General features: G+C 38.1%; 1 protein-coding gene across 1 annotated transcript in view; it reads left to right on the top strand.

Annotated features, from left to right (window-relative positions):
• The window catches only part of LOC128657192 (zinc finger protein 432-like), a 219,487-nt gene that overhangs the window by 14,930 nt on the left and 190,258 nt on the right, over positions 1-14,299 (top strand). The window contains exons 3-5 of the mRNA XM_053711443.1: positions 677-736; positions 1,085-1,232; positions 4,045-4,143. Of these exons, the coding sequence (XP_053567418.1) occupies positions 677-736; positions 1,085-1,232; positions 4,045-4,143 (307 nt within the window). The remainder of the gene's footprint in view (positions 1-676; positions 737-1,084; positions 1,233-4,044; positions 4,144-14,299) is intronic.

Genomic DNA, 14,299 nt, shown 5'->3' with positions numbered 1-14,299 from the left:
GTAACAGGCATAGAACATATTTACTTACAGTGGCCCTTTAATTGAAGTTCAGTCTGATATGTTCCTTTGTAGTGATCAAGTCTGTGAAGTAAACCCCTTAAAGGGACAGTCTAATATAAACTAAACTTTCATTATTCAGATAGGACTTTTAATTTTAATCAACTTTTCAATTTACTTTTATCATCAAATTTGCTTTTTTCTCTTGGTATTCTTAGTTTAAACTAAACATAGGTAGGCTCATATGCTAATTTCTAAGCCTTTGAGGGCTGCCTCTTATCACACTTTTTAAAACTCTTTTCAACACAAAGAGACAGAAATGACACGTGGGCCATATAGATAACACTGTGTACAGGCACAGGGAGTTATTTAAGATATAGCACAACACAATGCTAAATGCAAGACAATGGATAATAAACAGTCACAGTCATGTGATCAGGGGGCTGGAAGAAGGTTTCTAGATACAAGGTAATCGCAGAGGTAAAAAGTATAGTAATATAACTGTGTTGGTTATGCAAAACTGGGAATGGGTAATAAAGGGATTATCTATCTTTTAAAACAATAACAATTATATGGTAGACTGTCCCTTTAATTTAAAGGGATTTAGTAAACAATAACTGGAGAAATGTTAGTTCAGGGAATCAGAGTCTGATGATTTTCTCTTATATAAACTTTATAGGAATATGTCATTGTAAAGAAGAAGTCCTCTCACAGCAGCATTCACCGGGAGAGCAGACAGGTGAGTAGTGCTGGGGAATGTAACATTATATTAGTCATGGCACAATTACTCTTTTTACTGACATATATGGCACTGTGTATTTGTTTTCCTATTTATATGTCTGTCTCTGCATGTTCTCAGTAACATTATCCCCCAACTGTAGCATTCATTGACTGAGCTGAGAGGTGAGCACTGCTGGGGAATGTAACAGTATACCAGCTTCTGGGCACAGCAACACCATTTACTGACCCTGTGTTTATTTCCTACCTTTTGTCTGTGTTCTCAGTAACATTATCCTGGCTCTGTCAGTAAAAGTGTGTGACCGAACCATTCCCTGTGTCAGTAATGAATAAGTTGTGTGTGTTTCAGGTGCCTATAAAGTGTGATGATGTCGCTGTGTATTTCTCTATGGAGGAGTGGGAGTATATAGAGGGACACAAGGAGCTTTACAAGGACGTCATGATGGAGACTCACCAAGCAGTAAGGACTATGGAGATCCCAGGAAATGAGAGCTCAGGTAACACTGTGTAGTAATAAATATCTCTCTCAGGAAATTGTCATGTAAAAGATGAGATATCATTGGAAGCTATGTGCACAAATATCATATTGATTAATCTATTCATATAGGAATCTTTATTGCTGCATGAATTGGCTGCATTGTGAACAAATGCTGAGCTGGGTAACACAACCCCCCTTTCTGTGGTCAGAGACACATTACAAGCCTGGCATGTCCCCAGTGCATATGAAAGAAAGTTTGTTTGCTCAGACCTCCTGCTGTTCAGAGTTTGACTAGAAAGAACAAACATTTGTCCCAAACTATAAGAGATAATGTCACATTTCAAGAGCCTTTGATCACGGTCTCAGAAGAGAGGTAATTTCTAAAGAATTATTCTTGTATAGCCTTCCCAGATTGAAATCTCTAAATTAATTTAGCCTAAGAAATTCATTACTTAGATCACAGGAACCCCTGTGGATAGGCAGCCGAGAGGTCTACAGTTTGAGATACCTTTCCAGGATGACCAACAATTTAGATGTCTATCTCAGTGTTAAATTGTCCCACGCTGAGTTGAATACACATAGGCATCTGGACTCATGTTACAGCTAACATATGGGAAGTTGAAAGTACATAGGGAAAAAGAGTCATTTGAAATGAATAGTTATACATTTCAAATCTATTTCAAATATTTAAATATATATAATATATAAGATTGTCTATGCATGTGTAGTTGATACTGTAAATCAAATCACACAGTGAAACACCAAATATGAAATGTATCTCAGACATATGAAATAAACAATTGTATTAATCCCATTTAAAATATATAACATATATTTTTGTTTTTCTATCTTCCAGATATCTGACATACAAACTAGCTTCCAGATATGACTAGTAGATACAAATAAATAAATGTGTATATATAATGTGTGCCCTGAATCATATCATATAGCGTATACACTAAATATTAAAATAATAATCAAATATAAATATAGCTATATGAAATTACATCAGACCACCACCCACAAGGTATGTATGTTATATTAAGATGGAAGTTGTAGACTGAAAAAATGGTTTGATCCATGCTAAAAGTATTTGTAATCCTTTTAAATCCTTTCATAGAAAATGTGATTTTTAAATGCAGTTTCTTCAAATACCTCATGTTTAGTATGAAAATACTCAGATTAAATAGTATTAATTAGTCCCATATATGTGGACCAGATGAATTTATTAATATCAGAAAATAGTGAGTATATTAAATATACATTTAAATAGATAAAAGAATATCAATTAAGCTGTGGCAGTATTGGTGGTGAAACTGATTTCTGGTTGTCGGCTGCCCTCTGGTGGTTTATGCGAGAATTGCAGCCAAACGGGTTGACTGTTAAAACCCCTACATTCCCAGTAAGCCAATGAAATGTTCAGCTCTAAGGGCCAATGGAGAGACAGCACCGATGGGGCGTATCTGAATACTCTCCAATGATTAGAATAGAGGTGGGTTGTAGGACTTGACATAAAAGCCTGATGCATAGGAGAAAAGGGGTCTTTTGCTGGAATTTTGACTGACAACTGCTGCCTTTGGAACACAGTCTCTATAAAGCAAAACTGGGCCTAACATTCTTTTTCCATAATTGCAAATACCTTTCTTATTTATGAGGTGAACAGATTTATCTGAAAAAGCTGAAACTTACAAATTGGTTGTGTCGTAATGTATGTCTGCTCTATAGTTTTAATGTTTTAAATCAAGGTATTCTAAAACTATAGTTATATCGTAGTGTGATTTAAAAGGAGATTTATACTTATATTTAATATTAATTAGACCAAGGGTAGTAAGTATATTGGAATTAAATATTAATGTTTAGAAACAATTTTTGTATTTTAGTATCATAAGTTAATTACAGTTATTGCTATATATATATATATATATATTAGAATTTGTCTTATTTTGGCTGAATAAGAGGTTATTCCAGGCCAGACATATTGGCATATAAATTGGCTGTTGCATTAATAATATATACAATTCCTGGTGTTTAAATTGAAGTTATATAAAACCACTTGTTGGCTAAGTAGCTTAATTATACTTCCCTGAAAGTTATCTCAGATTTATTGAGATTTATTAAGATTTGTGTGAAGTATCTTGTTCAATTGTTTAACTAAACACTGTTAAGTTAGCGGTCCATATTCTGGTGTTTTAATTGTGATATTTTAATGCTATTCATTGTGAGTAAGGTTAATCTTAGAGATATATTTTTATGATTTGTTGTATAGAATATTGTAACGGAATAAGCGTGAATAATTGATTCATAATCTAGTTTCTGCATGAATATAATTCAAGGTGTCTATAAAGCTAACTAATCTAGAATTAAGGAATAAATATTGATCATAATAAATAAATTGTTACGTATATACATTTTATTGGTTGGCAACTGCTAAGATAAGTATTCTAACAATTTTACTGGAGATTACTGCTGATATAATAATAAGTGATATTGTAAATCTAGTATATACCAACACAATGCACATACACTACTGACGTGACTGACAGAACAAATTTACAGTGATTCTGTCATGTGTGATCTAATGAGCTGTCTGATTAGTTTTATACTCAACAAAAATAATACAAACATTTAAAGGGTTAAGAGGGATTAATGTTTCCTCAATTATATATCAATTTATTTATCTTAATGTTACTTTTTTCATATAAAATATTTACATTTAAAAATTAACATGCTTTGTTTTTGTTAATAATACAGTTTAAGATGCGCTTTTTTAGTTGCAACAAAGAGTGTTTCATATACATTTTACAAAATAAACTAATTGCCTTCTTTATTAGAATTAACAGGTCACAGTGGGGGAAATCTTAACATAGGAGCACAAGGAGAACTTGAACAGAATATTCAGCCAGTGGAGTTAGCACCAGATGTCTCTGCAGGTAACAGATCTAAGGCAAAAGGTTCTATTAATATTTTCTACACCATTTTTTCTTTTAAACTCAGATTCTGAAAGGATTTACAGCCAGATTACAATTGGAGCCGTATTTAACGCTTCCAGTCTATCGTAAACTTTGTGCGCACATCGGGTTGCGCTCGCATTATGAGTTAAAAGTAAACTGTTTTTACTTGTGTGCTAACCCGACAAGTGTATAAAGCAACTTACAATATTGGGCGTACAATAACCTATTCCACCATAGAACCCGATCACGTGTGCTAACCACGACATATTATTATTTCAAATTCTAATGTTCTTCACATAACAGAATATGTTCTATAAATACACATTTCTACATATATCTAATGGTAGTTTGCACAAATAAATATTTATACCTACATATATACATATTTTTATATATATATATATATATATATATATATATATATATATATATATATATATATATATATATATATATACACACACACATACAGTATATGTGTGTGTGTGTGTGTGTGTGTGTATGTATATATGTATATATATATATATACAAACCCCCAATCTAATGTTACAAAATATAAAAAATGTAAATTTACAGAAAAAAATAAACAAATCTATCCAAAATAAAAAATTTAAACCTAAACTAATACCCCTATAAAAATAAAAATTCCCCCCATATAATACTAAACATAGCCTTTAAAATGGCATTTTGTTGTGCATTGCCCTAAGTTAAACAGCTCTTTTACTTAAAAAAAATACCAATTACCCCCTAACAGTAAAACCCCACACCCAACCAACCCCCCCAAAATAAAAAAACTAGGTCTAAAACAACCAAAGCTACCCATTATTTGCATTCAGATCTTTTACTGCCCTTAAAAGGGCAATCGGCTCTTCTACAGCCCATAAAACCAATAAAAGCCTAAGACTAAGCCCCAAATAGGTACTCACTGTTCATGAAGTCCGGCGGAAAAGGTCTTCTTCCAGGTGGCTCCATCATCTTCTATCTTCATCCTGAGCAAATCCGGAGCGGCGGGCCTCAGCAGCGGCGATCCAAATCGGCGTGGAGGCTCCTCTTCATCCGATCTGCGTCGTACACTGAAAATTGAATGCAAGGTACCACATTCAATTTGGGGTATCTTGCATTCCTATTGGCTGAAATTTTGAAATCGGCCAATAGGATGAGAGCTACTAGGATTTTAGTAGCTTTCATCCTATTGGCTGATTGCAAGGTACCCCAATAAATATGGGGTACCTTGCATTTAATCTTCAGTGTGCGGCAGGCGATAGCATGAAGAGGAGCCTCCACACCGCTTTGGACTGCCGCCGCTGAGGATCTGCGCATCAGGGAAGCCAGCTCCGCACCACCTCTCCGCGCAGCCTTCGCTCTGGATGAAGATAGAAGATGATGCAGCAGCCTGGAAGAAGAACTTCTCTGCCGGATTTCAGGAACGGTGAGTACCTATTTTGGGCTTAGTCTTAGTTTTTATTTTTTTTTTGGGTGGCTTTTTTTTTTAGATTAGGGTTTTTTGGGCTTTAAAAGAGCTCATTGCCCTAATGCCCCTTTAGGGGCAATGGGTAGTTTAGGTTTTTTTAGTGTTAGTAAAAAAAAAAAAAAAAAAAAAAAAAAATTAAACCTAATCCCTATGAAAATACCCCCCCCTTTGTAGGGCATTGCCCTAAGTCTCCCCTAACAGTAAAAAAAAAAAAAAAAAAAAAAAAACCTGTTAGGGGAGACTTAGGGCAATGCCCTACAAAGGGGGGGGGGTATTTTCATAGGGATTAGGTTTAATTTTTTTATTTTTGATAATGTTTTCTTTTCTTTTTAAAGACACGATGAATCCACGGATTTCATCCTTACTTATGGGATTACGCCTCCTGGTCAGCAGGAGGAGGCAAAGAGCACCACAGCAGAGCTGTTATATAGCTCCCCCCTTCCCTCCCACTCCAGTCACTCTCTTTGCCTACGTTAGTGATAGGAGATGGCAAAGTGAGGTGTTAGTTTTTGATGCTTCAATCAAGAGTTTATTATTTTTAAAGTAGTGCCAGAGTGTGCTGCTTTGTTCTGGGGTGTAGCTGTATTCCATATCAGTCTCTACAGTAGAGCTTTTGGTGGCTTTAGAGCAATGGGAACTGGTGGGACATAATTCTCACTGCACCTCCCGTATTGTTATGCTGCCCTTCTTATGATGGCCTAAGCAATATCTAACTCGGGTCCTATCTGTTTCCACAGGGCTATGAGAGGGAGAGGACCTCCTAAACCTGTTGGAGCTGTCTTTCTGTCAGACAGCTTTAAGGTAAGTGCAGTTCTTGTTATTCTGGGGTTTTACATTGAACTAAGAGAGGACTCTGCACTTGTACAATTGTTACATTTATTTTCCTGGGAATATAGGCTCTTCATGTATGGAAGGAGTTTCCTATGATGGCAGCATAGGTACAGGCACTGAATGGGGCTAAAATTATCCGGTAAGGGCTGTGTACAGGTTGATGCCCACGATGGGCGGGGCTACTATTTGCACGCTTTAGACTTATCTAGAGACGCTGCGCAGTTTGTTTAGGCTTCCGGTTTTGTAAGGCGAAATCTCTGCTACTTAGTCTTGCAGGTCGTCAGGCATTGTGCTAGAACCGCATGGTTAGGAAAGCAAGCGGTTGTTATCACTCTGAAGCCCGACCTGAGACATTGCTGGGAGCGGTCTGGAGGCTGGTCGGCAGGTGGGCGCCTCAGCTTAGCTGTTGAGGCGGAGAGGTGTCTGAATGTGGGGCAAAAAGCTTTTTAACTGCTTACATGTGAAACGTTTTTGCTCAGCAAAGAAAAATGGTTGCATTTACTGCTTAAAGGCACAGTATTAGTTTTATCATGAATTTAGAAAATGTTACTTGTGCAATGTGTTTGGATGCCAATGTGGAACCTCCAGTTCCTTTTTGTCCCTCATGTGTTGAGAGGGCTCTAAGCTATAAAGATAAAAAATTTCATGATAAAATATTGTCAAAGGCGGGTGCTTCTCAGGAATCTAACGATGAGATGCAGAGTATGCCGCAGCTTTCTCCCCAAGCGTCCCAAACTTTAACGCCCGCTAAAACAGTGCCCTGTACTTCTTCTCAAGTTTCTGCTGCAGTTACGTTAAAGGACATAGCTGCAGTTATGTCTTCTACACTTTCTGATGCGTTATCTGCCTTTCCTATACTTCAAGGCAAACGTAAGAAGAACGACAACAATGAAGTTTCTGATGTTATGGTGGCAATCTCGGACGTACCCTCCCAGGGATCTGAGATGGAGGTTCTATCAGAAGGTGAAATTTCATACTCAGGGAGTTCCTTACCTTTGACTGATTAAGAAGTTGTTTATTTCAGGTTTTAACTAGAACACCTCCGCCTGTTACTCAGGGAGGTTTTAGTGACTTTGGACGACTGTGATTCCACGGTAGTGGTCATTCCTGAGAAATCGAGTAAGTTAGACAGATACTTCGAAGTTCCTTCTTATTCAGATGTTTTTCCAGTTCCCAAGCGAACTTCAGAGATTATTTCTAAGGAATGGGAGAGACCAGGTATTCCCTTCTCTCCTTCATCTATTTTCAAGAAAATGTTCCCTATAGCTGACGCTGTCAGGTAAACTTGGCAAACGGTTTCTAAGGTGGAGGGGGCTATTTCCACCTTGGCCAAACAAACTACTATTCCTATTGAGGATAGTTGTGCCTTCAAGGACCCCATGGATAAGAAGTTGGAGGGTCTACTGAAAAAGATCTATGTTCACCAGGGTCTGCTATTGCAACCAGCCGCGTGCATTGCTACGGTCACCAGTGCGGCAGCTTATTGGTTTGATGCTCTTGCAGAATCTCTTAAGACTGAGACTTCTTTAGAGGAAATCTAGGACCGGATTAAAGCTCTGAAGTTAGCAAGCTCTTTCATAACAGATTCTTATCTGCAAATTACTAAATTGGCAGCTAAAAGTTCAGGGTTTTCTATCCTAGTCTGCAGAGCCTTATGGTTGAAGCCTTGGTCTGCGGATGTATCATCCAAATCTAAGCTCCTAGCAATTCCTTACAAGGGAAAGACCTTGTTTGGGCCTGGATTGAAGGAAATTTTTCTGACATCACGGGAGGCAAGGGTCATCTCCTTCCTCAAGATAAAAGAAACAATCAGAAAGGACGACAGAGTAATTTTCGTTCCATTCAAAATTTCAAGGGAAATTCCTCCTCTTCTTCCTCTAAACAGGAAGGAAACTATTCGCAATCCAAATCAACTTAGAGACCCAACCACTCTTGGAACAAAGGTAAACAATCCAAGAAACCTGTTGCTGATTCCAAGTCAGCAGGAAGGGTTTGCCCCCGATCCGGGACCGGATCTGGTAGGGGGCAGACTTTCCTTCTTCATTCAGGCTTGGGTGCGGGATGTTCAGGATCCCTGGGCTATAGAGATAGTATCTCAGGGATACAAACTGGAGTTCAGAAATTATCCTCCCCGAGGAAGATTTCTTCTTTCAAGATTATCTGCAGACCATATAAAAAGAGAGGCGTTCTTACATTGTGTAAGAGACCTCTCCTGCATGGGAGTAATTTGTTACATGTCGAACCCTTCAGTCCACTCCTCAACCATCAGTGGCTCAGTGCATGGAGGTAATCGGATTGATGGTAGCGGCAATGGACATCATACCGTGTGCTCGGTTTCACCTCAGGCCTCTGCAGTTAAGCATGCTCAGGCAGTGGAATGGGGATTATTCAGATTTGTCTCCTCGAATAACCCTGGAACAGGAGACGAGGGACTCTCTTCAATGGTGGTTGTCTCTGGATCATCTTTCCCAGGGGACATGCTTTCGCAGACCTTCATGGGTGATTGTGACAACGGATGCAAGCCTTTTAGGATGGGGAGCAGTCTGGGGCTCTCTAAAGGCTCAGGGAGTATGGACTCAGGCAGAGTCTCTTATTCCTATCAACATCCTAGAGTTAAGGGCGATTTTCAATGCTCTTCGGGCCTGGCCTTAGTTGACTTCGGCACAGTTCATCAGGTTCCATAAATTAATTATTTGCGTTGTGAGGGGTTGATGGTTTAGGAGTTAATAGGTTAATTAGGTTTATTGTGATGTGGGGGTTTAGGGGTTAATTAGGTTTATTGCCATGTGGCGGTTTAGGGGTTAATAGGTTAAATAGGTTTATTGCGATGTAGGGAGTTGACGGTTTAGGGGTTAATAGGTTAATTAGGTTATTTGCTTAGTTTTAATTTGCAGATTAGGGGCTAATTACTTTATTATTTTGCAATGTGGGGGTTGGCGGTTTAGATGTTTGTTAATACTTAGTGCAGGACGTTAGTTTCTTTTTGTTATACTTTGTGCGGGCACTTTGTGTTTTTTTATTTCGTGCGTGCGGTTGTATGTTTGTTTTTGTTTTTAAGGCTTCATTTGCCTACGCTGCATGCAGGTGGATTCTCTTGGCTGCACGCGCAGCCAACATTCTTTTAGCTGCCTCGCATAGCCAACATTGCTTTGAGGATGTGTGTGCAACTGGCGATGGAGACGGACTTATAGCAAAGTAGAAAACAGCACTCTCTGGACTTTTTTTTTTTTTTTAAACAAATAGTTTAATTGGTAACGTTTCGGGGAATGCTCCCCTTCATCAGACCAGCAACATACAAGTGAATCAAACATTTAAGCATACATAGACCCCTCCCCCTTGTGCAAAAACTGGTTGTCATGGCAACCAAACATACAATACAAAGTAAATACTATTAATAAAGCAACAATCGCATCAAAGACCCCAAAAATTAATTATTTTATCACTAATTGATAAATGGTAAATAGGCAGATACACATAGAGCCCTTGGTATATACAATGCAAATCAGTGGATCCAGCCCACTATCTAGTAGTACTGTATGATATATACAAAGAAAGCACAAAATATAATTCAGCCTATAGCTGTATAGATATGCCTTAACTAACATAATTCAAAGGCCAGTGATCCAATTTATACAAATGAAACATAACCGTATTAACCTTGTATATCATAAGCTGTCCAATATTTCAAATAATAATGACACAGTAGCAATAGTTCACATAAATGACCGGGTACCTAATCCCCCAATGTAAGGGTCCTAAACTTACATCAGTCCCCCCTTTTTTATTTCTCTAGGTTATGACAGTAAAGACCCATAAGCAGTGATAAGAATACCGGAGCATGAGAATGCCTCAGAGGTGTCATACCGTACAATAGTGTCTGGTACAGGCCCGTATCTGTGCTTACAGTTTACACTGTGCATCGCATGATTTAGTAGTGCGCATGCGTTTCACCCCGGAGCGGTCCGCCCCCGATAATACACAGCGAGGATTCCAATTGGTTCTATTGGACAAGCCCCTACATGGGTATAAGTAAAATTGTAACCAACGTGCAGCGGCGGTACAGGTATTGGGCAGAATATAGTGTTAATCAGAAGGCAGCTCTTTTGACACAGCATCGATTTCAATCTAATAATTAGAAGTATGGACAATATGTAAAAGAATAGGAGCCGTACAGGGGGGAGTGAGCTGTACGTGGGCAGTCAAGAACAGGAAAATAAACACACGAAGTGCACTATACCTAACCCCCAGTCATATTTAGGGACCCATAAGCTAATATGCAGGTCTATACCTCAGATTACTGAGTGACCCAGCCCGTGTTAGTCAAACGTAAAGTGGCTCCCATAGAGGACAAGTGCAGATCGGTCGTAGCCTTAGCGGTAGTTGCGCTCAGCCCCAGACATAAATTCTAATTGGCCCAATAAGGCAGGGCCCACTGCAACTCGATACTGTGTATCAGAGTATCAAGGTAGAGCACACAGTTTCAAAGAAACTGGGTAACTTTAAAACAGGTTTCGTCAAATATTGCTTAAAACATATGCAAGAGAAACTAAAGTGATATGGTATACAGTTCAATGTTATAATTCATAATCACAAAAAAAAAAAACATCATAGATAGGAAAAAGTTAAAAATATTATTACACCATTTCAGGCCAGACGGCCATAATAAAACCACAGCCAGCTCCAAGAAGTACATTAAGTGTTAACTCACAGGGAGAGGTACATGGAAAATATATGGAAATTATATGTAAAAGGAATGACCCATTATTGTCTATACACAGTCATATATCACTGATGGCCGCAGGGTGGGTTCTCCCTAGACCCCCCCATATACTGGGTAAACAAGGGTAGGGCACATGTATAAGAAAAGTGTAACCGGTGCAACAACATCAACTTTAAAAGATGAAATACACAATGCAGTAATGTAAATAAGAATACTACAGTCAAATCATAAAAAACAATGCCAGTCTATTCCCATATTCAAACCTCTGGGGTGTATGGTGTCCAGTTTAAAGATCCACTCAGCTTCTTTCTGTAGGAGACGTGTGTCCCTATCCCCACCCCTAGGGAGTGGGGGTACGTGGTCAATAAGCTTGAATCTAAGGTCAGCCACAGAATGACCCTTCTCCATGAAATGTCTGTCCACCGGCTGATCACTCTTCCCTTTTTCAATTGCTATATATATATCTATATGTATATATATATATCTATATATATCTGTATCAAAATAACAAGAGTATTGCATTGAGCAATGATACTTTTTTTTTTTTTTTTTTTTTTTTATTGGACTAACTATACATTTATAAGTTGACAAGCTTTCGGAAGAGTTCCTTCCTTTATCAAGTCTGAAGCAATACAGACCTATTCAATGGAATTTACAGATTATATCTTAAAACACAGAATAGCTAAGAAGACAGACAGTGCAGGGAGAGGAGGAGGTGTCGTAAAAATCATGAGGGGGGCTTAGGTAACAGGCAGACAGTGTCCAGTGTAGAAGAACAGACAGGGGAAATATATAGCTATACATAGAGCATATACTGACATAAAGTTATATATCAACATTGAATCAATATCTATAAAGATGTGAAATTGTATATACAGGGGGAATACAAAAGTTAAAAAAGAATCAATATCTATAAAGATGTGAAATTGTATATACAGGGGGAATACAAAAGTTAAAAAAGACAAAAGTGTAGACATAGGCTTACCTGTGTACCTATGTATAAAGAATGTGGAATATACAATGTAATTGACTAAATGAATGTACATTACAAAAAATTCTGATAATGTGTTAAGAATCCAGAGTCCACATTTAGTCCATAATTAAACAAGTTGAAGTGCATTATCATTTTCATTTCAAAGGTTTTTCTTTCCATGGTGTTTTTGAAGTTGCCTCTGAGAATTTTGAGGTTTTGATGGAGTGGTCAGGTTGGGTGAAATGGTGACCAACAGGGGTGCAGTATTTTGTTTCACAGTGGTTTTTGATTGAGTGTCTGTGTAAGTTCATCCGAAGGTGCAGTTTTTGGCTTGTTTCTCGAATATAGCATCCCACTTCACATGCAGTGCATTGTATCATGTATACCACATTTGCACTTTTGTCTTTTTTAACTTTTGTATTCCCCCTGTATATACAATTTCACATCTTTATAGATATTGATTCAATCTTGATATATAACTTTATGTCAGTATATGCTCTATGTAAAGCTATATATTTCCCCTGTCTGTTCTCCTACACTGGACACTGTCTGCCTGTTACCTAAGCCCCCCTCATGATTTTTACGACACCTCCTCCTCTCCCTGCACTTTCTGTCTTCTTAGCTATTCTGTGTTTTAAGATATAATCTGTAAATTCCATTGAATAGGTCTGTATTGCTTCAGACTTGATAAAGGAAGGAACTCTTCCGAAAGCTTGTCAACTTATAAATGTATAGTTAGTCCAATAAAAAAGTATCATTGCTCAATGCAATACTCTTGTTATTTTGATATCTAAATCTCTGGACTAACACGGCTACTCCAATCAACGTGTATATATAATATATTTATAAATACATAGAACATATTCTGCTATGTGCAGAACAATGGAATGTGAAATATTTACAGTAAATAAATAGTTAAAACCTTTTCTCCAACATTGGTGTCTCCGGTCCACGGCGTCATCCATTACTTGTGGGAATATTCTCTTCCCCAACAGGAAATGGCAAAGAGCACAGCAAAAGCTGTCCATATAGCCCCTCCTCAGGCTCCGCCCCCCAGTCATTCTCTTTGCCGCTCTGAACAAGTAGCATCTCCACGGAGATGGTGAAGAGTATGTGGTGTTTAGTTGTAGTTTTTTATTCTTCTATCAAGAGTTTGTTATTTTAAAATAGTGCCGGTTTGTACTATTTACTCTAAAACAGAAAGGGATGAAGAGTTCTGTTTAAAAGAGGAGTATGATTTTAGCAGCAGTAACTAAAATCAATTGCTGTTCCCACGCAGGACTGTTGAGCCCAGAGAACTTCAGTTGGGGGGAACAGTTTGCAGACTTTTCTGCTTAAGGTATGACTAGTCCATTTTCTAACAAGACTGTGTAATGCTAGAAGACTGTCATTTTCCCTCTTGGGGATCGGTAAGCCATTTTCTTAGACTCTTAACAGAATGAAGGCTTATTATGGGCTATACACTGGTTGACACTCTTGTGGGCTAAATCGTTTGCTTTATTTAAGTTTTTTATAAAGTTTGAAGTGATTTTCTAAACTTTTAGTGTTTGGGAACGTTTTTAGGCACCAGGCAGTCGTTTAGACACCTTCCCAGTCAGGAAGGGCCTTTCACTATAGTAGGCAGAGCCTCATTTTCGCGCCATAATTGCGCAGTTTCTTTTGGATGCAGTGCATGCAGCTGCATGTGAGAGGGTCTGGTGATCATTGAAAACGTTCCTGGAAGGCTTAATTTGCTATCGTATATCCCCTAAGGACAGGTGAAGTCGCAGCAAACGCTGTGGCTGGGACTGTAGTGGGGATAAAATTGCTAATTGATTAAACGGCTCCGGTTTCCTCATTTAAGGGGTGAAAATTGGGGTGTAATACTTTAAAAGCATTAAGATACTGTGGTGAAAATTTGGTAAAGATTGGATATTTCCTTCATAGTTTTTCACATATTCAGAAATAAAGTGTGCTCTGTTTAACATTTAAAGAGACAGTAACTGTTTTGTTTAAAAACGTTTTTTTTGCATTATTAGCCTGTTTAAGCCTGTCTAACATGTCTGTACCTTCAGATAGAACATGTTCTGTATGTATGGAGGCCAAGGTGGTCCCCCCTTCAAATGTATGTGATAATTGTGCCATGGCGTCCAGACAAAGT

Source organism: Bombina bombina, chromosome 4 (genome assembly GCF_027579735.1).
Source record: "Bombina bombina isolate aBomBom1 chromosome 4, aBomBom1.pri, whole genome shotgun sequence".
Classification (NCBI taxonomy): Eukaryota; Metazoa; Chordata; class Amphibia; order Anura; family Bombinatoridae; genus Bombina; species Bombina bombina.
The sequence above is the reverse complement of the archived record's forward strand: the minus strand, read 5'-3'. Positions and strand labels throughout refer to the sequence as shown.